General features: G+C 39.8%; 1 protein-coding gene across 2 annotated transcripts in view; it reads left to right on the top strand.

Moving 5' to 3' along the window:
• DNAAF9 (dynein axonemal assembly factor 9) overlaps positions 1-25,948 on the top strand; it is a 114,092-nt gene that overhangs the window by 79,027 nt on the left and 9,117 nt on the right. For both annotated transcript variants that reach the window (XM_074992223.1, XM_074992224.1), the window contains exons 23-35: positions 965-1,050; positions 1,355-1,453; positions 1,759-1,873; positions 2,317-2,405; positions 3,118-3,276; positions 8,126-8,251; positions 9,035-9,072; positions 16,606-16,741; positions 17,535-17,621; positions 20,711-20,817; positions 21,471-21,545; positions 21,758-21,960; positions 25,649-25,714. In XM_074992223.1, the coding sequence (XP_074848324.1) occupies positions 965-1,050; positions 1,355-1,453; positions 1,759-1,873; positions 2,317-2,405; positions 3,118-3,276; positions 8,126-8,251; positions 9,035-9,072; positions 16,606-16,741; positions 17,535-17,621; positions 20,711-20,817; positions 21,471-21,545; positions 21,758-21,960; positions 25,649-25,714 (1,386 nt within the window). The remainder of the gene's footprint in view (positions 1-964; positions 1,051-1,354; positions 1,454-1,758; positions 1,874-2,316; positions 2,406-3,117; positions 3,277-8,125; positions 8,252-9,034; positions 9,073-16,605; positions 16,742-17,534; positions 17,622-20,710; positions 20,818-21,470; positions 21,546-21,757; positions 21,961-25,648; positions 25,715-25,948) is intronic.

Below are 25,948 nucleotides of genomic sequence, written 5' to 3' on the forward strand. Positions count from 1 at the left end.
CTTTATGCCAAATACAAGGGTCTTGACTTTTCATTCATCATTCATTCTGCAGATACGCCCAAATACCTGTAGCTTCTGTTGTATGACCTTCTGCAGTTGGTTCTCTTTTGACTTTATCTTCCTATATAATTCCTCGTTGGTGACCTCCTGCATCCATCCTATTCTCAGGATCTTTCTGTAGCAGCTCCTCTCAATCACCAATATCCTTCTCTTCGATTTTTTTCGTTATCACCCGTCTCATGTCCATACAACATGCTGAATACACATGTTTTCAGGATGCTCAGCTTTGTTCCTAAGCTAGTTGCTTTTCTTTTCCAGATCTAATCCATCACCTTCAAACATGCTCTTGATTTCGCTGTTCTAGTTGTTTCCTTCTTGTATTCCAGATCATACGTCATGTTGCTCCCCAGATATGTGAACTTCTCTGAGTTCTCGAGTTCGATCCCGTCTAGGCTGATCTTCCTTCCTATTTATTCATCTCCAAACACCATTGTCTTCATTTTATCGATGTTCATAATCAATGCGTACCTCTTTCCTTCCTCATTTAGCATCTGCACCGTTCTTGCTAGCTTCCCTTCATCTTTCTTGAAGATACCTTCTACCTCTTCTTCTTTAATCTTGTCCTTCACGCTCTCTAGGTGCATGATTATGTTCTTGTAAATACCCAAGTACTGTTTTTTGCCTGCCCTATGTATGTATCTTTTCTGTTGAACACGCATGATTACGGCTTTCCCTACAATGCAGCTTCTTCAGGGAGGAGGTGGCTGAAAGTGGATGTTTAGTGAGAGGCTTTTTTGTTTTAAAGGAAAGGAGCATTGTGAGTTGCTGTTGTAGATGACTTGATTTGCTGTATGAAATAAAAGCACTTTTCAAAGGTCTTTAGATTAGAAATGTTAGCATATTAGCAGTGTGTAAAAACAAAATGGCTCCAATGTTTTGAAGCTTGCTTTTTATTTTGTTTCAGGTTTTTGCCTCATGGCAGCAGACAAACTCAGGGGTGTCTTTAAAGGTGGTCCAGGCAGATTTCCTGTCTGTAGAACAAAAGAGATTGTAAGTCAATGTTGTTCATCTTCATGCATTTACATTCAGTTATACCAGTAGTTCACTGTTTTCTGTTACGCACTCAGCCAAGCTAAAATGACTTCTCAGGCACTGTAAAATGTTTTACAACTGAGTCACTCGAAGAACCAGAATGGCAATGAAATATTAGGTGTGCGGAGATAGAGAGCAAGAAATTGTTCTTACAAATTTGCACTATTCTTTTTACTAGAATTTGTTACTGGGAAGTGTGGATTAAAAAGGAGGAAATTGGTAAGGTTTGTTTTGATCTAAACAAATGATGTGCTTATTTTAGATACTCGAACATGCAGAAGCTGTATAATGCTTTGTCCTATCCTGCTGGGGAAAGATGGAGTCAACTAAAAATATCTGCTAGCCTTCCTGAACTAGAACGGTGAGGAGCTGGGTTTTTTGTAATTTCAAAAGATTACATGCTTCCAAGAATTATTACAAAGATATTCCATTTTAAGATGTAGTGCGTCTCTAACAACTTTTTATTAAATCATTCTCACAGTTAAAATGCCAATATTAATCTGAAATCTGAACATTTTCCCTGTAAGGGTCTCTGTTAAGGTCTACATCCAATAACATGTTTTACCATCATCAAGTTAAAGCTGTGCATGTGCGTGCGGGGTGGGTATTGGAGGAGGAATCTGCCTTGTCTTGATTAAAAGATAACACACCTTAACTTTTTTAAAGGTTTATGCAACACTTTGCGATCAGCAGCATAAGTCGTGAGCCAGTAATGAGAGCACACTTTCCGATTTTGTTACAACAGTCAGAAAACATTCCTCTTAGCAAAGCAGAAAATAAGGTGAGATTGGGCTTTTTGTTTTTGTTTTCGCACTATCACCTTTTTAACTTCAATAGTTTGCTTAAAAATGGTTAGGAATAATGTTTATGAAATATTGTACTTACACCTTCACTCTTCATGTATGTCAATATAATCACATAGTTCTCTTTGCAAATCTGTTTTGCATTGCATTTAGTCAAAGATGGGCTGTAGAATCAGATTAGCTGTAAAATATTGAAAAGATGTGACATAGCTATATTACTACATAATAAAAGTTACATTTATAGCTGTTATGCTTCCTTCGAACTCTGAATCTTCTCATTGTTTGTTTCTATCCATGGTATTCTTTTGTATTTAGGAGCAGGGAATTTATTTTATCTGTTAGTAAGGTCTCTAGCAGACTTCTGAAAAAAAATGACAGTAATGTTAATAAATACAGCTTTTCATTTTCTTTTCCTTTTTAGGTGGTTATCACTATTATAACAGGGCTTCCAGGCTGTCGCTCCAGTGATCTGTGCACTTTTCTGGTTACTTTTAACAAGGAGTATGGAAGGTTAGTGTCGTTTTGGTTCTATTTTCTGCATCAGTCATACAAAAACACTTCGCTGCCACAAGCTTTACGCTGCTGACTGCAATGAGAGCACACCTTCCTATTCAGAAAGCATTCCTCTTAGCAAAGCAGAAGATGGTGAGGTAAGATAGCGCCAGGAAAAGAAGTATTCAAAACAACTTTTTGAGAGAGGATAAGAATAATGTTCATAAAATATTGTACTTTTACCTTCACTTCTCATATAAGTAAAATGTAAGCAAGCCTTTCTCTTTGCAAATATGTTTTTTACGCTGCATTTCTTCAGTTAGCTTTCTACCACTACATGGAAAAGGGGATGAATTTTATCTTGAGTACACAACTTTGAACGAGGTAAAACAAGCCTAGAAATCCCTCTTTTTCTTTTCCCAAAAAAGCTCATGATCTAAATATCTGGAGTGTAGCCTCTGTAGTAAGGCAGCTTCATAATCTGTGATAAAGATGTGGCTGAATGGGAATTTTGCATTTCTGAATTTTCAAGTAATTCTGTGTTCCAGGCCAAATGTAAACCTAAATGGTCTTCCTTCGTTTCTGTGTGGGACCAGAAATGGGACACTTCTTTGTATTGATCTCAAGTTTACTTTGGATGGCCATGAGTTAGACTGAAAGAAACAGAAATAATGTGGTATAAAGAACAAACAAAACTGAATTGCTGTTTCACTTGTTTGGATTATTTCAGGTGGGTTGTTTATCGGCAAACTATGGACAGCCCTGAGTGTTTTAGTGCAGCCCATTTCCAGCGATACCTGTCAAGTGTTCTTGAGTCCCAGCAGAACCGCAGTACTCGTCAGTCCACTTACACTAGAAAGAAAACAAGGCTGCTGGTGGTCCTACAAGGGTAAGTGTTTCAAATGCTAGACAAGCAGTTCCTTCAATAGAGTTCTTTCCCCTAATCTCATTGATAAGTATTTCCAGAAACTCAGTCATTGCTTAGAAGTTTCACCAAAGACAGTAAGATTAATCTTCAAGAAAGGACACCAGTCTGTTTTGCTCCTCATGTTTCCTAAGTTAAGCTATTCTGTATTTTGTTGTCATTCTTGCCTTCCTCCACTGGAAGAAGACACTTGTAAAATGGTGAGTGTTGGTTCATGTTCTGAAAACAGTCAGGCTTCGCTTTCCAGTGACCTGTTCAAGTATTCAGGGCCCTCAGTAAAGAATACTTTACCTCTGTCTCTCTCTGATTTCATCCTGAGTACTGATGATAGTATGTTTCTAGTGCAGCACAGCATTTTTAGTGGGTCATGCTAACAAGGCACTTACCCTCCAAAGAGTGATAACACATTTTTGTTGGTATCCCACACCTTCTTCTTAATCCCCCCTTATAGCTGGTGTCCAAATAAAGATACTCATCTCAATTGTAAAAACTCCTTTTTTTGAGACCTGGGCTAAATTGTGTGAAATACTTGCAGAAATGCAGCTAGAAGTTACTTTACCCACTGTATCAATGTTTGAATTATGGAGAGACAACCATTTGTTGTACTTCATCCACGCAAGTGCCACAAAATAGTTACTGCTTTGTGTTTCCAAGTAGATACCATTTATAGTAGAGAAGAAAACAATACAGTACAGCAAAATTGTACAACAGCTTGCAACATCTTGTAGAAAAGTTTGTGAGCTGAGCTCACATCCTACTTTTCACAATTTTATATTTGAAGGTTAAGATACTAAACATGTTTTGAAAAAGATCAATAGGGTGGAGTACCATCCCATTCCTCTCCAAGGGAAAACCTATTGTGTTGAAAATTACTGAAATATCCTTAAAGGTTTTTGCTACACTTTAATGTTGAGTGTCTTTAAAATATTATTTTATTTCAGGAAGTAACAATTGTTGTAATTCATTCTTTGGATAAAACAATCAGGTCTTTCTTTGGAAAAACATTTTCAAGATGCTGTGAACAAGCAGTGCAGAAGGATTTTTAATAATTTCACAGTTTTGTGATCTTGAAGTTATTTATTCATTCTTTTCTCCTCATGTTAACAGAGAGGTTAAAATTTTGTGAGGGAGATTTTAAACACAAAAAATAGGGAAATGTTAATTACAAGAGCAAAAGACAGAATTTACTGTTTATGTATTAGCTGATACTACTATATCTACATTGTAACTTGTTATAGTATTTTCGTATACCACATAAAGCAAAGGGCTTGTGTACATTTTGTTCTCTGTGCCCTTGTGCGTGAACCTTCCTCCCACTACCTTTACGCATACAACTCTCACCATGTGTACCATAATGGAGCACACTGACAGTTCATTAGTGTGATTTGACCTGTCCTGCTTTGAAACACAAGTTAACTGCGCTAAAGAGTTAATAGCATACATCAGTGGGATCCACAGTGGATTAGGTTCACATGCTAGCTTGAAGTAAACTCAATAATCATGAAGAGCAAGCCCTGAGTTATATTTGCAATGAGAGCCACAGTTTAGGGCTTAATGTCTCTTGTATTTAAAAAAAAAAAAATAAAAAAAAAACCCTCAACCTTACTGCAAATTAGTTTTGATCAAGAAACAAGTCTACACGTTTGCTTTTTGTGTCATTAGTTCTTATTCAGATAAATACACATGAACTTACAACACTTTTTGCTGTTGGATGTTCTGAGATTCTTTTCTGATCCAGAGTACATTGTGTCCAGCAGAGTATGTGAACTCTGAAACTTTGAGTTAGGACTGATTGTGAAGACCAAATCACATTCAGTTAACATTTTAGGGGAAATTATTTGGTTTTGGTCAAACTCTATTTCAGTTAAACTTTCCTACTCTTGTGAGGTAGGGACAGAAGCTAGTAGGTCTTTAATGAACATGAGTGGACAGGATCTCTGTGTGTTTTATATATGCAGAAATCTAAAAGATGGTGGTAATTGGTCAGTTTTGACTCAGGAGGAAGGGTGCTGTTTCTACCATCCTTGGCAACGCACTGGGTGGTTTATTCCAATACTAGCTCCCAGCTTAACTGAGGCCAGGTCAAATTAAGATACGCAAGTCCTTCTGCATTAAATACATAGCTGGAGTCCATGTATCTTATTTTGAACTCTGTGCCATCTCTACTGCGGGAGGTCATCAGAAGCACGCCCTGTGGGTTTATTTAGAGAGTATAGTGTACCAGAGAAGCGAAATCAAACTCTGGAAAATCAACTGCAGCGTTGCCTATCTCCTCCATAATAAAGACATGCCCTCACTTTTTAACCTCCTCCTCTCCCAAGAGTGTAACAAAATTTCAACTCGTGAAACTAAATGGAAATGAAGGGCACATTTCTTGAAGAGTTAGTGCATTTATCAGTGAAAACAATCTGTTTCACTAGTTGCATTAACTCTTAAAGAACTGTGCCCTTCATTTCCATTTAATACCTGTTATTACTCATCTTTCACATCAGAGAACTTAAATATATGAATAAGATTTTTTTCCATCTTGGTTTAGAAATAAATATTAATTTCCAAGTCAGTACAGTAGTGGGTGCCATTATTGGAATCTAGGTTATAACATCCTGGCCTTTGAAGCATATAGTGCTGGAGAAGGATACTGGTAGGTGAATTTATACACGTCACAGTTTTTTGTCAAATTTCTGTTGTTGGGATTATTAGAACAGGAATCATTATAAAGGTTCTCATGTGGATTGTTTTGTGGCTCAAAAAAACTGATTATTTCTTAACATATGCCTGTAGATTTCCCTGGTATCTTAATTCTAGATTCTTAAGTGTTCCTAATATGATTTACATTAGTTTGGCTGGCCACTGTTTTCTTTTCATCATAGGCAGTAAAAACAGATTGTTGCGTTTATACCATAGGTAAAACTCAGGGTTTTGGTTTAAATTTCTCACATAAAAGTCATCTATGCTAGAGAACTCTTTGACCCCTCTTTAAGTTTTCTAAATCTTAAACTTTCCACGTTTTGGGTGTTGATTAGTACAGAGGATCTCAATTATTAACATAATTTGAGGATTTTTTTATCAATGCGAGTGCAGTGAAAGATAAGGTAGTATTTACCTAAAAGTAAATAGTGATTAACTCAGAACAGCAAGAGGAAATTTTGTGGCACCTTAAGCTTTCCTGGGCAAAGACCTGCTTCATCAGATGCATGAGTGGTGGTTTCAAACGGGTATTTAAAGAGTTGGGGTCCTAGTAAGAGGGAGGGCCAGAGCTGACAAGGTCTATTCAGCAAGGTGGAAATGGCCCGGTATCAACAGTACTGATCAAAAGTACTTACTCATCACATACGGCCCCCACCTAAGGCCTCTCCTGCGCATCATCAGTGATCTGCAACCCATCCTGAACAACGATCTTTCACTCTCACAGACCTTGGGAGGCAGGCCTGTCCTCGCCTGTAGACAGCCTGCCAACCTTAAACAAATCCTCACCAGCAACTACAAATCACAAACCAGTGGTTCTAGGCCTGGAACCAGCCCCTGCAACAGTCCTCGCTGCCAGCTCTGCTCACATATCTATGCCAGTGACATCATCACAGGACCTAACACCAACTATACCATCAGGGGCTCCTTTACCTGCACATCTACTAATATCATATATGTCATCATGTGCCAGCAATGCCCCAGTGCAATTTACATTGGCCAAACTGGACAGTCTCTCCGTAAAAGAATAAATGGACATAAATCAGACATCAGGAATGGTAATGTACAGAAACCTGTGGCAGAACACTTCAGTCTCCCTGGACACTCAGTGGCAGATTTAAGGGTGACAGTTCCGAAACAAAAAAAAAATTTAAAAATCAAAAGGGCAGGTCAGTATCTGAGCTGTAATTTTATTTGAAAATTTGACTAACCATGGATTAAACAGTCTGGGAGTGGCTTGCAGCTTACAAAGGCAGTTTTTCTGCTTTGGGTGCTAATAGCTCCCCATTAGACTGTGTGACAAAGGCTCACATCCCCCTGTCTGATCTGACCTGTTTTTTTTCTCTTTTGATAAGTACTGTTGATACTGGGCCATTTCCACCTTGCTGAATAGACCTTGTCAGGTCTGGCCCTCCCTCTTACTGGGACCCCACTCTTTAAATACCCCTCTGAAGCCACCCCCCACCCCCGACTCATGCATCTGATGAAGTGGGTCTTTGCCCACGAAAGCTCATGCTCCAAAATGTCTTAGTCTATAAGGTGCCACAAGACTTCTTGTTGTTCTTGAAGCTACAGACTAACACGGCTACCTCTCTGACAGTGATAAACTCAGTGAATTTCCTGTTTGTTCTCATGCACTAGTACCAAGTGACAGAGTTTTGAGTTACAAACATGGCAAAGGAGTATTTCAATTCAAGTAGAATGTTTAAATTGAAATTCATAAATGTCTTAAACATTTCTCATGGCCTTGGGTTTTATACCTCCTATTTTTTAAAAACCTTCAATTTCTTGACTTACATCAAATTTGCAGTGTACCTTTCAGTCTTCAGTTAACATGCATGTGCATCATCATCACTTGCAGAAGCATACCTTGTTTCTGTGCTTCTTGAAAGCACAGGTTTACACTTACTCAGCGTTGAGTTTGTAACAGTGCATTGTGCAATAGCTGTCAGTAATATCTGTTGGCACTTCTGTTTTCTTTGTGTAAATAAATGTCTGAAATCTTAAATTGCTTGCATACCACATTGTGTAACAAGCACTTTCTTAGAACACTCGTTACTTCTTTTGATTAATTGTTGACATGGGTCTTGTATTTTTGTCACTGCCCACGTTTGCTTTCTCTTTGTAGATACACAGACGTTATTGATGTTGTACAGGCACTGCAGACTCACCCTGACCCTGATGTGAAGTCCTCTTTTGTCATTGGAACAATTTCTACTTGTGTAGAACCACTTAGCTGCTATATGGAACATAGGTACGTTTGTAAATGTGAATTGATTTGTGCACTGTTCGTGTGAATATAGTTTATAATCTCCTATCTTGTGAGAATTATGCAGCCATGTGTGAGGTGTTGCTTGTGCACAGCTGAGCTGGCTTATTGTGTTTGGAGCTTCACGAAATGTTCTCATCTTTGCTTTTATGTCTTGGTAATAGAGATTTTAAATGCATTTTTGACTTACACATATAATGTGGGATTGTCATCCACTGGCAAAGCAAAACTTGGCTTTTCAAAGGTTTAATCTGGAAAAATAAATTATTGTAGGTATCTGTAGATTATGAAGCTTCCTCAGTGAATCTTTTGGTAAATGAAAAGCCTGCTGGAATTGGGTTCATTGTTACTGTACATGCAAAGGATAGAAAACCTTCTAGAATTCTGTAGTACAGGTTGGACCTGATCGATGCCAGCTGAGAGAATGGAAGGTCTATATTATCTAGCACATTACCAACACTTCCACTGCTTGCTGTGCTCATAGATATCTAGGGGTTAATTAGAGCTAAATAACAGCACAGAATACAGAGAGCCAGAAGTGGTGGTTGGAAAAAAGATTAATGGGACCAGGGGAAACTTGGCCACACTCTGGATGATAAGTGGTCATCCAGCTAACTAAAGTCTTCCTGGTTTATGAATGTTGCCAGGCGAGGGAGTTCCAGATTAGCGAGGTTCAACCTGTATTGACTAGCTATTGGTAGAGCATATCTATTTATAATGTGATTGTTTTAGAGTAAATTTTCTTTTTTTTTTTTTTTCCTTTTCTAGATTGCTTTTCCCTAAATTCCTGGATCAGTGTTCACAAGGTAGATAAACTTTCTTGCTTCTTTGGAAAATCATGCAGAACAAAACAAAATCTGTCGATACTTCAGCTTTAAACATTGTCTAGACCAATGATTTCTGCCTTTTTGAACCTGAAGGCCAATTGCATTTTACAAAATATTTAAGAGGCCAAGATCAATACTTTGAGGTACATTCTTTGTCCTGCGTAGCTGTTTCAATACCCCTCTCCCCATAATACATCATTTTGAAGGGAGGAATGACTGAAGAATAGTACATTCCAACTATCTGCAGATGGAGTATGATCCCTACAGGACTGTTAGCTAGAACAATGCAGAGCAGCCTCCTGGCTGCTGTAACCTCGGATGTGACGGAGAATCAGTTAACTTATAATTAGTTTTAGCTTATCAGTTTTCTGTTCTCCTCTCCTGAGCAACTATCATAGGAAAGGGGAACCATCTTTTCTTGGGCACACTGGTGCTCAGGCAGAACCAATCATGCTCTTGTAGCCTGGTACAACTTACAGCCAGTCTCTTTTCCCTTCTTTGAGATGCAGCAGGGGAGGGGCAGGAGTAGTGGGGTGGCAGATGAGAGCTCTCATGTGAGCTTTGCAAGGTACCCTCCCACGCTTGTTCCTTCGTCCCATCCTGAGCCCTTTTCTTTCAGTCCCCATCAACTTTCTGTAGCTAACAGCAATGGGACAGATGCTTTGATCTAAGCAGAAGGAGCATGGCTGGATCGCTTTCTTTTATTCTTGATCAAATGCACATTTTCTCCCTAATGTCTTGGGCACCACAGGTTAAGCACTACTACTCCACACCTCACAGAACAATCTATAATAATTTTCAGTCAGTCCTTGTCTTTGTGCATAGGACTCAAAGATCTGAGTTAAATATGTGCAATATGAGTATTTGGCTGTTGAACATCCCTGTTAATAAAGATAAGTATTGAAACCCCCAACAGTTACCACTTGTTCCTTAAATTCTCAAAGTACTTTTATCCTTTCTCCCATGTGGCCTTTCTTGCTTGATGTACACTGTAACCATCTCCGAAACAATATCGATATTAATTTCTGGTCCCTCTCCAAAGCTCTCCTTTGCCACGATGCCATTTATGTTGCTGGTATACTATGACTGTTGCCTATAATCCATATTGTGTTGCATTTTCTTGAACTCCCCAGTCCATCACTTGCTTGCACTTGGTCTTCAGCTTTTTGATGTAGAGATGATGTTTTTGTTTGTTTGAACAGTCCCTTGTTCAAAGAGGTTGTGATGCGTGACTGGGGCTCCTAGGAGCTACAGTAATACAATAAAGTTGAAGGGGTCTGCCACTTCCTCAGAGAGGTAATATTAGAGGCTCAGTATCAAACTATTCCAATGCAGGGTGAAGAGAAGAGCCACAGGAGGTCCATCTGGTAGCATAAGCTGCCTTTCAGCTCTAAAACCCAAAAGGGCTATGTACAGGAAGTGGAAGGAGGAATGTGTCACCAAGGAAGTATACACAGGAGTAGAATCAAACAACAAGCAGTCTTGTGGCACCTTAGAAACTAATGAAATTTTTAGGTCATGAGCTTCCGTGGTTCGAAATCTACTTCCTCAGAGGGGGGGAAAAAAAACAATTTACATCTGATGAAGATGGGGTTTACCCGTGAAAGCTCATGACCCAATAAATATGATAGTCTCTCTAAGGTGCCCCAGGACTGCTTGCTGTTTGTGAAGCTACAGACTAACACACTTGCTCCTCTAATAGGAATAGCATGAGTATATAGGGACAAAAATCAGGATAGCCAAGGCAAAGAATGAGTTACAGCTGGCAAGAAATGTTAGAGATAGCGTTCAAGTATATTAGACATAAAAGAAAAATCAAGGATGGTGTGAGTTTGCTGCGCAGGGTAGGAGCAGCTGGTACCAGAAGTCTTCATATACTGAAAAAGCTGTCTTAAAATCTTGAAGAAAAAGTTGTTCTCTCTTGCCTCTGAAAGTAGGACAACAGGCAGTGAGTTCAAACTGCAGCACAACAGATTTAGGTTAAATCTTGGGGAAAAACTTCTAATTGTAGAACAGTAGGAAGAGAAAACAGACTGTCTCAGGAAGTAGTAGGAGTTTCTTTTGAAAATCTCCAGTGGCGGCTTGGCAGCCATCTTCTTTGGATGGTTTCAATACAACTCCTGCATCTTGGCAGGGAGTTAGACTAGATTACTCTCATGGTCCCTTCTAACTCTTACTCAGAACATCCCCTAGCAACAAGTTTAACAGGTTTACTACATATTATGTGAAGAAGTATTGCCTTCCATTTGTTTAAACCTGCTGCTTGTTAACTTCATTGGGTGATCCCCTGATTCTTAGGTTTATGCGAAGAGTTAAATCGCACTTCCATTTTCACCTTTGCCAAGCCATTTTCTAATTTTATACACCTGTGTCATATCCCCGTTTAGTCATCTCTTTCCCAGGCTGAACGGTCCCAGTCTTTTTTTTTTTTCCCCTCTATCATCGTATGAAACCTTTTTCCTTCCCCTTAATTAGTTTGTTGCACTCTTGTGTGCCTTTTCCAATTTTAATACATTTTCTGAGATGGGGTGACCAGAACTGCATGCTCTCTGCAGCTGTTCAGCCTAGGTAATCTCTCTTCTGCATGAACAAGGAAAGCACCAGGGTCTCTTCTAATATCCTAGATATCAATTTTGGGGGGCTGAGGGCTAAAAGGAATTGTCAGTGTGAAGCATACCTTTTGTGAATTTCCCCAGCGGTTTCTGAACTTATTATATAACATGCTATTCCCAGAGCTGTGCACATTCCTGCTAACCTCAGTTCTTTTGCTGGCATATAAATAAAGGGAGTAAACAAACCCAACCCCTTTGGGAAACACGGAGGGTGTTTCAAATACTAAAAGGTCACAATCATTAAGGAGTGAAATTGTGTGTTTGCACATCTTAGTTTTCATTTCACATTTCCTCCATCCCCCACTGAACCTCCTTTCTGACTCTTTCTTCTCAACCTTGTGGTCTGCCAGCTTAACATAGAGCCTAATTTTGCAAATATGTACTTACATGTGTGAAGATATTGGTACATGTGCATAGGCAATTCAACATGTAGTTTGTAAACTCCACAGAGCAGAAACAATATTTTCTGCGGCTCCCTAGGTCTGTCTGGTACTCTCCAGACAAATGCAAAACAGTCAATGCCATAAAAATAATTGTAACGAGGCAAATGTGGGGAGTATTGAGAGAAGAATGCCAGAGACTTTTCTTACTGTCTGTACTATAGTCTTTTTGTGTCTCATTTGCCTCCTTGCCTTTGTCTTTTAATTTTTTTGTTTTTAATTCTTGCATATTTTATCATTCTTTTCAATCCTGAGGGTAGTTTTGTCTGATGCTGGTTTGATATATACAGCTATTGTACTTTGTCACAAACAGTAGGAAGTTAACTATTATTTTTTGTCAGAATTATAAACTAGCAATTCAAAGCAGGAATATGCAATTATCTATTTGGGGCCAAACAAATGGGGATTAAAAAAGATAAAATATCAAGCCTTTGCCCTTACAAACAAAGTTGTAGTTGTTTGTGGGCCTGCTCTTGCCTTTCAGGTCATTTGTGTGAGCCACACATTAACTTGACTCAGGCTCAGAGATACACTTACAAATTCTCTCTGCTCGCTGTTCTATCCTTCAGCCTCTCAATCCCAATTTTATTATTTGACAAAGTACATGCTTCTGCAATTAATCTAAGAACTTGTTAAGATAAAGATATGAGAAGGCCCAACTGTGACCTTTAGCAAATACCTCTTACCATAAGTATTTCTACTTTAAATGGTATGCTCTTGCAGGTGCCATCTGTTTTGTCTCATGTTAGTGTCCATGACATAGGGAAAATGTCTGAAATAGGTTATAAATTGGACTCAGGACATGAAGAAATTAAGTTCAGTACTACATCCTGTATCTTGCACACTGCATGCTTCACCATCCCTTGGGTGAGATATTAGAAGCTTCCTCTGGTGTAATTCCTTGTTGAGGTAATTCTGCTCAGAAACTAATGGTTCCCATGGTCTTTTAAGACAAGTAACTCCAATATGCCAGACCAAATTCTTTGCCTTAAGGAACTTGGTTCTGATGCCCAAGTCTTACTGACAGTAGAAGTTAGCATTTTATTCCTGATCTCTTCACAAGTCATTTGCAACAGCAGCATCTAGTTCACATTTAACATGTAATTTGTCTCCATGCTGTATTTGTTTGACCAGGTATAAAAGGGCTTCTGCTGTATTCAAATCCAAAAAGGTGTCTGAGTTGAATATAGTGTAACTGGTGTTTAGGCGTAAGAGTGGGTGAAAAGCCACATGATTTTTAATAGGGAATTTCTCTTACCTCAGGGGCTCAGGCAACTATGAAATTTTGAGTAAGCCCCAAATCTGGGTTGTCCCTGTTTCAGAAGCTCAGGCCTCCTGGCCAGTGCTGTATCTATCACCAGTGAGGATCACACCCAATTAGACTAAATTAAGGTAAATTAGAAAGAAATGGACACTAAAATGTGTCATAAAACATGTATTAATGGAAACATTTACAATAAGTAGGGAGAGGAAAATCATAATTGAATTAATTAACACAGCATCTATAAACATGTAACGCACAATAACCATAAGCCACAGAAACTGGAACAGTGAATTTGGCCTGAAGCCTTGGACCCAAAATATCCAATGGAGAAGGAAAGAGAAGATAATAGTGAAGACCCCAGGCAAGGAGGAGGATAACGTTAGTCAATGGCGAGGAAGGGCAGCTTAAAGCCTGGGACCTTCTACTATCACAGTACACTACTACTTCTACTTCTACTATCACCAGGGAGATGGATAACAGCGTCACTAACTTGCTGATGAAGGACAACCAGATGGAACTGACTCCATGTGGTAGCTGGCTGAGGGAACTGCTCTGATGGAACTGCAGCTGGATCTTGAACTGCTCCTTAACTGCTGTTCTACTACTGATCAACTTCTCCCTTGATTGCCAGGCACAGTCTTTTATTTGACCAAGGGCGTGAAAGTTCTGTGGTAAAAGAGTGGGGAAAATCCACCTGAACCTGGATTGACTGAGCCTGCCCGTGCTGCTGTCATCGGACCTCTTCACAAAATGGTTTCTGCCTTTTCCAAATGGAACCCACAGGAGACCAACACATAACATAGCTATTTACAGAAAAATCACTCAACACTCTGTGTGACAGCTGAAGTCTGTTACTTCTCTCTGAGGTTAGACTCAAGGAGGTTGGGTATCCCACTAGTGTGTTTCTAGGTGTTATCCTCTTTTATGGCATCTTGTGGAACTCTCAAGGAGCAGAAGACAAACTTGATGTCAAAAAACCATTTTGAAAACAGAAAAGAAATTACCTTTTATTTTTGTTGGAATAAAGGCTGGATACTGTATGTGAAGCAACAGAGGTTTAGTACAACCACTGGTGGGGCGATTCTGAACTTGGTTGAGTTTCAGAATGCACTGACAGGCATCAAGTTACGAGTGGTTATACAGAGAGGTGGTAGGCAGAGGAAGGAATGGGAGCAGACAGTACGGAAATGAGCGTAATCAATGAGCAATCCAGATGAATTAACAAACACTCTGGGAGTTACAAAGAGTTTCCATACACAGTTTACAGAACATTTTATCTCTAAACAAGTCCTTTTGAAGAGTGAGTCGTCCACACCCATGTGTAGAGCGGTGATATCTCGTATGTAATACACAGATGTCCCGTCTGGCATCTTCACACGGACATGACCATTCTTGTTACCTCTACAGAATCAAAGCAAGCAGGCGATGCAGAATCGAAGCAGAAGTTAGTGAAAGAATCATGTCAGTCGCCCTTAACTATAGTCCAATTCCATTCCCCTCAGGGTCCCTTGTTGGAATATGGCTGCCTGGGGACTTATTTACACCAGCTGGGGTGCCTTCCCCAGATGGCTGGGGCGGTGGGGCTTACCAGGTTCCATTTTGGAACAGTGGTTCTTAACAAATATCATGGCCTACTTCAGAATTTTATCTTGTAATTTTTGTCTGTAAAAGTGTCAGTTTTATGTCTGAAATATTTATCAGCTTTAAAATGGTCTGGCCAAGCACGTGTGTCAAGCTTACCACGAGGTTTAAGTGTTCATTTTTAAGACCATTTTTATTAAATGGGCGTTTGCCTTCCCTTTTCTTTTAAATTGGTTCTTGTGCTAACTGATCAAACTTAGCTTCTCTTCAGTGATACCATCAGATCTCTAAAAATTTAGGAGTCCTGCCACCCGTTGCTAGAGGAGTCATATTTAGTAATACCTCCGCTTCCAACTGCAAAGGGCTGCACCATACTTGTAATTAGTATTTAGTAATTAGAGTTGCTGAGTTACAGGAGTCTAAAGCTTCAGATTCCCTCCCTACATCATCATTCCCCTCTTCCCCCACCCTCCCAAGCACACAGGTAGTCTTGAGATCCTAAGTTTTTTTTTTTTTTTTAAAGTCGTTTTAAATATTGTTTAAAAATCATACGTAGAAGCTACACCTTGAAAGAAGCAAGTGGGCAAATGCCACTGAACAAATCTGTGTCCACCTGAATGCTAAACTACAGAAAAAGCAACACACTGGCAGCATATGATTAAGTGAACTCTATTCTTATTGTTTGGTATTATCATAGTACCTAGTAGGACACTCTGGTGTTAGGTGTGGCCCAGACATGAAACAAAAAGGCAATCCTTGCCTCAAGAAATTGGCAGTCAGTGTGGTCACATGATAACAGATGCATAGTGACAGATGGGAGAATAAAAGCAAACAATGAGACAATATTGGTCTGCATAATAAGCTTTAGTTTGTCCCAGTTCCCTAACTAGTTGTTTTATTGCTTCTTTATCATTGTTTTGGTACCAGCTTTCCAGATACTGGTCCATGAAGCTACTTTTCTAGCTTGTACTAAGATACAGGCAACTTGTCAGAATCAAGATAACTTTGTTTTGTAGGCTTATGTCAGATACTTTCTTCAGCAAATTAAAGGTTTTATGGGATCCTTAGCATAAAGAGAATAATATTAGCGTATAAACCAGAGGTTAGCGACCTTAGCGTGGGTGCCAAGAGTGGCATGTAAGCTGATTTTTCTTGGGCATATAAGGCAGGAGCTCAGCCCCACCCCGCCTCCCCCATGTAGTCAGGGGGTTGATCAAAGCCATGCTGCCTGTGGATTAATAAAAGACCAGCTAATGCTACCAGCCACCACCTACAAGGGGAAGCTCTGCATTTTAATTTTAATTTATAAATGAAGCTGTTGTAAGTAGGACTAAAAGTGACCTTAAAAAGTATGACTGACACTAAAGCTGTACATAGAGCTCAAAAGGTCAAAATTTTGCCACTCTGCCTTGGAAAGGTTGCTGACCCCGGTATAGACCTATGTAGGCTGTGTCACTTAAAAGGTTTGTGCTTATTCATACTGATTCTTAATGAATACTTACATGCAACAATAGTTACCACCTGGCAAAATGCTTATACCACTTAGGCAGTATATAATTACTGTTTTCCATCATTGTAGAGATTGAGTGAACTGTTGCCCAATTTCTTCATACAGGACTGGTGAGCAATGTAATCTTCACAAGTCATACTACAGAGCAGAGGCACCCACTGCTTGTACAACTCCAGAGCCTCATACGAGCAGCAAATCCTGCCGTCTCATTTATCTTGGCAGAAAATGGCCTCGTAACTAGGTAATACTAGTTGAAGTTTCCAGTTCTTTGTCATTTTCCAATTGTCATTTTGAAAAATGGGAAACACCCAGGCAAGATCCTCCTTTAACTTTCACCTTAGTACATAAACCAGAAAAATGCTCATTTTTCTTAGTCGTGACTTCTCTGATAACAGGCTCAGTTCTTGGAATTTTGGAATTTTAAAAATGTCCTTTACACTTCAACTGGATGTTCTGGTACAACATAATTCACTACGGATTAAAGTGTTGAACGAACACGTTAAATGGCTGTAAACTAGAAATAATTCAGTGGAATTTAGAAGTTTAAGGTATAACTGGGTATTTCTCATTTGTGAAGTAGTTTGTTAGGTTTTTCTTTATATAGCAGTGTAGGTTTAAATTATTTTTTCCGGTTAGATCCCAATTGTGCAATCTTTGCCTGCACGTTAGGGTGGCATGGTAAGTAAATGAGATTAACTTTAATGGAGTCAACCTGAGTAAGTCCTATTGAACATCTGTATGAGTTGAATTGAGGAACCTATGAAGTTCTTAAGGCTTTTTTGCTGAGTTGCATATTTTATTTAGTAGATTTACTTGTTCCTAGTTGCAAGTAGAAAATTTAGTTGAGTGGAAAACTCCTTTTTTAAAAAAAAATTAAATTTTCAAATGTCTGAGAATATTTTACTGTACCATAATTGTATAATTATTTTATTGCAATCTAGCTGCCACATCCTAATTTCTGTAAGTAGTTTAGAGGTAATGACCATTGTTACTATGTTCTGTATATTAAAAATCTCAATCTGTCTTCTTAATAGGAATGAGGATATTGAGTTAATTCTCTCTGAAAGCAATTTTTCAGATCCTCAGATGATAAGAGCTCGATATTTAATGTATCCTGGCTGGTAAGTTTCTTTATTGAGCAATAATAAAAAAAAAGCCTCTTTGAATTAACATGAATCTTTTATAAATCTTACTGGCTTATATTTTTCTGGACGGTTCAGACATGTGAGCCAATTTGTAAATGTGTTTTTTGTTTTTTTAGAGAGACCGAGTAGTCTTTGTAGATCTGCTAGTGCCTCCTTTTGCCCACTTCGGATCCTCTTCTATGGCCATTTTAAATCGTTGACAAAATTGCTTTACTTTTCAATGAGAGCGAGAGTTGGCCCTTTGAGAATAACATGAGTAGATCATTGCTGATTTAAAGTAAATTCAGTCTGACAGCTGTTCCTCTTAAATGAAATGATGTAGTGGTATCATTCCAGTTACTTAGGAAACTCCTGTCGGCAATGAAATACAAGCATTTTTATTGGCAACCTTCACAGAGACCAACAACAAAAAGTACAAGGAGACAGAGCTCCATTCTGACAGCTAGTGGTATTTTCTACTGTTGAGGATTGCAACACCTTGCTGGGGGCTCCAGTCCCAAATCCTGACTGATTCCTTTTTTGACTTGCATTTGGAGCATTAGTCATAGTGTGCAGCATCTCAACCAAGATAGTACATCAATCCATAACACTTTCCATATCTACTTCTTACTCAAAAGTAAATTATACCTTGACTCCAAACTGGGTTTGAGACAGGCTGCTTAAGTATAAACCAGCATGGCACTTGCATAAAGTTAAAGCTTCTTGTAGATCCCATGTCACTCCAGAGAGAAGAGGATTGGGCTGGAGAAGAAACTTTTTCAAACCTGTTGACATTGGGTTTCTGTCTCCTTAATGTAATGCACTTAGGGGGAAAAGTGCTAACAGCAGGAACTTCACCGAAGGGATTCCTGATACCAGTCATGATACAAAATTATGTACATGATTCTTACCTTAGTCTCAGTTTTTCTCTTCTTAAATGCAATGAAGGTAGCATTTCTCATCATAAAATCTCCTTTGTTATAGTAATACACGTTCTTCATCTGTAGAAATCTGTTGGATAAAAGTCATCTATGATTATAGACACTCAGGCCACATCTACACTACAACATAAATTTGAATTTATTAATATCGATTTTGTAATTCTGGAATTAATAATTTCGAATTTGACCTTCCTCACCTCCCCACATGTTCCTCACAAAGTCAACTTATTGCTGTCACACTCAATTGGCAAACATTGACTGTTGAGGTAGTGCATTGTGGGAACTGACCCCACAGTTCCCTCATCCCCATAGCATTCTGGGTATGCTTGCTGGTCTTTGAGGTCAGCTTCCCATGTTGCGTTTTCCTCATTCCCCTCCTGTGGTAAGCAAATGTCCATTTTTCCCTTTGGAAGGAAGGAAAAGTAGGGCGCATACAGAGGTGGCATAAAAGTTTACGGAAATGTCTGTCTGTCTGTAGCCGAGTTCTCAACTGGCCATCCACTGAGTGTCCCTCCTGTCATGATTGCATCCTATCCCTGAAAATAATACAAGAACCCTGACAGTGTGTTCAAAGTTACAAGAAAGAGGGTAGAAAAGTCTAGGGAAAAAAGAATTTTGACTTCCCTCTTCATTACACAGACATTGCCAACGTGGGGGGTGGCAGTGAAATATCCCTGAAAAGCTTGAAGAAAGAGAAGACAGGAAAAATTTTCAAAAAGGAGGGTTGCTGCGGGGAGAGCCTTTGACTTTCCGGTGCACTGTAAGGCTTCTCTGCGACAACTGTGTTCTCAACTGGCCATCCACTGAGTGTCTCCCCATTATTACATCCGATCCCTGAAAATAATACAGGAGCCTGGACTGTGTTCTCAAAGTTAGAAGAAAGAGGATGGAAAAGGCTGGGGAAAAATATTTTTGACTTTCTCCTTCACTAGGCAGACATTGCCAACACGGAGGATGATAGTGAAATATCATACCCTGAACTTATAATGGAAACGGGAAACTCAACTAGTTTTTCCCTTCCCCCACCTCCCAGTGTTTCTGAGGGGGTCAAAGCAGGAGGACAGATAAGAGATGTTAGCAAAAAGATTTTATACCCAAAATATCAAACCAGCAGGTGTCTGCAATGGACAGCAAACTCCTGAAAATCTTTTTGGTGGGATGGGGGGTGTGTGCTGTGGTCTGTGCCTGCAGAGCCACTTGGAGTGTTGAAATAGCCGAAGTAGTCCCCCCGACTATCTTAGCCTCCAGAGGAGACTTCCCCCCGCCAGAAGCAGCAAGTCCCTGAATATCTTTCCTGCCCTTGGAGCCCTTAATGCACACAAGCTAGGACATGGTGCTGCCTGGCAGTATGGTCAGTACCAAATGGCAGTCACATCCTTTTATTGGGTCAGGGGCTAGCCACATGATCTGGCTGAGCGTGTGAAAGACCCCAACTGTGTGGTGCTTGTGGGGGAGGGAGGAGGGTTCACACACAAGTGTAAACAACTGAAGTTTCTCGGTGTCTAATGCAAGCACGACCCACACGAGAGCCTGTTGCCACGTGGTGCGGAGGGGCAGCAGCCAGTGCCAGACATCACGGGGGGCGGGAAAAAGGTGTAGACACAGAATCACAAACTCCTTGCAGGGGATATTTGTAATGGGTAGATGTGCTCACAGCGCTACTTTGCAAAGAAAGAAAGATGTTTCTCAGGCTCTCATACAAACATGAGCCCACAGCCACAGGCTTGTTGCTCTTGCTTTGAAGTTCATGGTCTTCCTGTTACCTAATTCCGACGCACCTGGAGAGCAGGGGCCAGAGTGGAGCACGGTTACATATGGCACACTTCTGGAGGCTAATAAATTTGATTTTAAGACGTGGCACTTCAACACTGGCCTTTAATTGAACTCCTGAATTTGAGCTTGACACTATACCCACCTAGTAATAGTGATACTGTAATCTTAATATTAGTGATCTCAAAATCGAGCTAATGGTATTTAAAGTGAAGGCAATTACATGGTAATAATGAGCCAGCTGCCTTAAATTTGGATTTCTCATAATGTAAATGTTGCCTTAGAGGAATTTTGATTATTCACATGAAGCGTGAGGAAACAAATCAAAAATCTTTGTGCCAAATCTTATTTCCCTTTTTACCTTGTTTTTCAAAGGTATGATGGTAAGTTTGGATCTGGCTCTGTCTTCCCCCCAATGGTTCAGATCTGCGTCTGGTTTAGCCGTCCTCTGGAAAAAACACGATTTGTGACCAAATGTAAAGGTAAAAAGTGGTTTGCTGGCTTACTTTAAGGTTTAAAATACTGTGAGTGTTTAGCATAGCATAGGGTCTCTCTACACTAATCATAATGTAAATTTGTATCTAGAACGTAATTGCACTTTTCTTTAAAGTGCCTTATACACTAAGGTGGCTTTTTTGTCCATTCTAGGAACTTAAAAAGACTCATTTAAATAAGTGCAGACTTTTAATATTAACGCTTTACTTTCAGGTGTTTTAGCTACACCCTAAATGTTATCTCGTAAATGTCAATACTTAAGAAGGTTTCTCTAAGTTGTAATAAATGTTTTCATGTGTTAAAGGGTAGCTACCTTGTTATTGTACATAAAATCAACCATTCTTTGCAATGATTATGAAAAGAGGCTGCTGGTAAGATGACCATGTGCTTTCAGAATAGAAATAATGTCTTTCCTTCCATCATAGCAGTACAGTTCCTTGGAGATAATGTCCTTTCTTGCTACACTGTGTAAGGGTCAGTTATTGGGAGGGATACTTTATAGCACCCTTGGAGCACTTATCCTTTTCTCCTCCATATGGAAGAGAAGTTATGAATAGTGGGGCTTCCAGGGATGTAGGATAGAGCACTGGGGAGGAGAAAAATAACTTGAATAACTTGTTTTTGTTTTTGTTTCATACAGCAATTAAGTCAGCAATTAAGCCAAGTCCTTTTTCTGGAAACATATACCACATTTTGGGCAAAGTTAAGTTTTCAGGTAACTAGGTAGTACTTCATATGTTATTGTCTCGAGGTTATACTTATTTTGTTCACCTACTCATAGAATACTAAAATAAATCATATATAGTGATGCATGAGTTTTAAAGGAACCATATGCACTTGTGAACCTGTGCTGCCTGTTAAAATAATTGAGATAAAGTCCACTATGTCTGCCCAGTGTTCAAAGAAAATGCCTTCTCTTTTTGGTAGATTCTGATAAGATGGTAGAAGTCTCTCATAATACATCAGCAAATTCATTAAGCCTTGTGCCTGTTCAGGAGGGGCCTACTCCTCCTGATTCAAGAAATGATAACAGAGATCGCAGCAGTCAGCAGGAGTGCTTCCTTGTCTTCATTGGCTGCTCTCTTAAGGAAGAAGATATAAAAGACTGGCTCAGACAAACTGCAAAGCAGGTTTGTGGCTGCATTTACAGCTCTCGTGATTTTATTTTTCTCTGTTGTCTGGTTTAACAATCCAAAGAGAAATTTGAGTGTTTATAAAAGCTGACTGGAACCTGGTTAATCTTGCATAAGAAAGGATCTTTTCAATATGATGGCTGAAAAGGCTCACAGGTGCGACCTGTAATTCAGACTTCAGTAAAATATTTGTCGCACCATATACACAGAGTGCTTTACTGAAGAATACTCCACAACAAACTGAGCACGTGCATATGCGCAAATGAACACAATGAGGCTGTGTTTACACTACGAGCTAAGAACGATTTTATTAAAATTGATTTAGTAATGCTGGGTTTTATCGGTTTGATTTTGAGCAGCCTTACATTCCCACATACTCCCCACAAAATCAAATTATTTCTGTCACACAAGTAGCTCAGATTGACTGCTGCAGCAGTGTATTGTGGGAACCTATCCCACAGTTCCCTGAGGCCTGTTGCATTCTGGCTATTTTCACTGGTGCAGCATCGGAAGAAAATGCCCTGCCAGTGGATGTGGGTATCTGATGACATTTTTCTACATTTCTTTTCCTACGTTTCATTTCCCTCATTCCTTTGCTGTGTTAAACATCACTTTTTTCCAGGCAGGGTCTGGATTGCTTGTATAAGAGATGTGCTTTTTGTAATTGAGGGGAGAAGAGGGGTAGTAAAGCGCTTAAGAATAGTTAGAAAAAAGATAACGAGTTCCCCAACCAACAGGTTTTCAAAATGAGATGCAGAAGCACTGGATCTTTGCAGGCATGGATCTGGGTTTAGATGTCCTGGCAAAGAAGATCTTCAGATGAATAATTTTGTCTCAAAGGCCCAAGAGCCAGTCTGGGGTACCAAGAGGCAGGTCCCTTCTGGACTGGGCAAAAGGTGCAGACCCTCCTGGAGCTATGAGGAGGATCTACTCCAAGACCCCAAAGTGAAGCGCAATAATTCCTTAGCCTACGCAAGATGGCCACCATCCTCACGGAATGAGGCCACCCCACTCTGCAGCATGGAGGAAGTCCAGGTGAAGGTGGAGGAAGTCCAGAAGTGCTACATCTGTGCCCTTGATGCTGGCCGACACTCCGGGGCAAGACCCACCAACTGCATCTGCATTTAGAACTTCTTGCAAAGAAGCCCCATTTGTTTAAGTAGACGCAGGTGCTACACTGAAACTGCACTGATTTATTGAAACAGTTATGGCTCGGGGTGGCTACAAGACCCCCTGCTACAGTCAGCACCTGAAAAATCTTGACCACTGTGGGAGACTTCCCCCAGGCAGCTAAAAGACCCCCCAACTATAGCCAGCCCCTTGGCCTTTGGATAAAGCCCATACAAGAATTTCCTCCTGAGAGGACAGCCATGCTAGTGACCAGGTATTTTCTTCTGTTGCCCAAAAATCGGGACTTCCCCTGGCTGGCTACAGGACTCTCACCACTTGCAAGCTGCCTGGCATCTTGCGCAGCACATCCTTCTATTGGTTCAGGGTCAAGCCATGTGAGGTGGCTGGGCGCTGGAAAGTTCCGGACTGCATGATGTCTCCGGTGGGAGGAAAAGGAGAGGATGGGGTGGGCGGGACAACATGTAAAGAGCTGAAAAGAAGTTTCTCATCTTCGTACAAGCACAACCCCCCACCACCGTCTAGCTGCCACGTGGTGCAGGGGGTGGCAGTGGCTGGCGTCAGCCAGCACAGGGAGGAAAAAAAAGGCAGCCAGCAGAGGTAGACACAGAAACACAGACCCCACAGCTGTGCTACTAGCAAACAAAAAGATTTTTCAGCCTCTCGTGACCCTAGAGCCATGGGCTTTCAGGTGCAAATTGAAACCAGTCTTCCTGTCGCCTAATTCCTCTGTATCTGTAAGAAGTGGGGATGGAAGAGGCCAGAGCAGAGAATTGTGGGGCACATATGGGACATCTCTGGAGGCTAATCAATTTGATTTAAAGACATGGCGCTTCCTCACTACAGTTCATTCAGAACTTTAAATTCAAACTGAACACTACACCTATCAGGTTTCTACAATATTTATATTATGTTGATTTTAGTGCACCATAAGTCAAGCTAATGGAATTTACAGTGAAGACAGGCAGTTGGTAAAAAATAAATAAATAAATAAAGCTAAATGACTTAAAATCGATATCTGCTAGTGTAGACATAGCCTAAGACTTGGACTGAGACATGGTTGTCTTGCCTGTGGTTAGGATCCGGGGCAGTCTAAGTTCACACAGGCAGTTCAGTGAGTAGAACCTGCACTGAGGTATAAAAACAGGAGCAGTGGTGACCATTGTGGTTAGTGTATAACTGTTTCCTTTACTCCCTCCTTAGTTGCTTATAATTTTCAGCTTATGTTTTCCAGGCATTATCTGTGCTCAGGGGAGGAGATTTTAAAAGGAAAAAAAAAAAACATTTTCAGCAAATACCATTCAGCTATTTTTCAACATGTGGGGGTTTCATTGAGCGGGGATGATTTGTCTTCCTATTTTTAAAACATGTTGCAAACAGTTGAGGAAAGAGTTTTAAGTATAGCATGGAAATAACTTGTGTTCAAGTGAAAACTAGTTTTGATTTATCAAGTTACACTGCCTTGAAAAGCCTATGCTTAGTTTGGCAGTCTTTGGCTAAATCTGTAAAACGTCCTACATGTGCATATGAATGTGGCTAACGTGCTGCATCGTGAAGTATAAAGGGGCTGGGGGGCATATACTTTGTAAGACGGACAAGAGTGACTTGTCTCGGAAGTAATATAAAGGCTGCCATCAGTGCTGCTGCAGGCTGTTTAGATGCTGTGATCAGTCTGCGCTCCTGTTGACTTCCTTGTCCATGCACATCTTGATACACTCTTTAGTTAGATTGTTGATTTTTCTCATTGATAAATATTTTCTCTACAATTATAAATTCACGTGTAACGTCTTGGAATGCAGAATAAGCTGAGAAGTTGAGACTGTCAGAAATCAGAGGGAGTCCTTACCAGAGTCAGAAATAAGCAGATTTCTCCAAGTATGAGATACGCTCGTCTTTTTCAAGTAGATCAGCAATGGGTGAACTGAATTTAGCCAGACGTTAAATAAAAACAGTCTTTGGACTAAGAACAAACATGAGAGCTTTCAGCCCAATGAATAACATTTTCAAAAATGTACAAATCTCTGTAAAAGGGATTCATAATGAAAGTGCCTTTTCATCCCCCCACAACAGTGGAGGCTGATTCAGGGGGTTTCAAATAAGTTCAGTATTTCAGTGTCTGAATATCATGTAAAGAAGTGAGGTATAGGTCTCTGTACTAAGTCTAAAACCTTGATTGTGATGACTCTTAGGTTTTTCTTGGGATGGTGGGGGTTAGATTATCTAATTAAAAGCCTTCACAATTTTTGTTTATTTTGTTAACTAAAATAACTAGTTTACATCAGATTCTTTTGGTTTTTTTATTTGCTTTTGTAAAAATTGAAGCTAGAAGGCCTTACATAAAGACCATAGTTCAATAATCGTGTCCACTTATTAGCATTCATACACATTTTTAAAAATACCTCTTGATAGGGGCAAGCACAATCAGTTGTGGTTATATGTTGCTGACTTTTTCATATTTGTGATAATGTGTACATTTCGAGTGTTTTTTCTTATACTTCAATTATACTGTGGTGTTTCCCTGGGCATTAACTGCATTATTATCTCTATCTTTGTATAGAAACCTCAGAGGAAAGCCTTGAAAACCAGAGGAATGTTGACACCTCAGGAAATCAAAAACATTCATGTAAGTACGAGTCATTAGCGGCAAGGCTTCATTTTGACCCTTACGACTTTAAATACCCATTTATGTGAGAGAAGGTTGCAATATAGGACCTGTGTTTTTAGTTTCTGACTTGATGCATGCCAAATTATTGTTTCCTGATTCTGTTAAGCTTCCAGATACGTGGCAGGAGTGCTGTATAATTACACTGATTTTCAAATAACCCAGATTTGTAATAGTTTGAAGAGTGGGAGTTTA

The sequence above is a fragment of the Carettochelys insculpta genome, chromosome 4, assembly GCF_033958435.1.
Source record: "Carettochelys insculpta isolate YL-2023 chromosome 4, ASM3395843v1, whole genome shotgun sequence".
NCBI classification, from domain to species: domain Eukaryota; kingdom Metazoa; phylum Chordata; order Testudines; family Carettochelyidae; genus Carettochelys; species Carettochelys insculpta.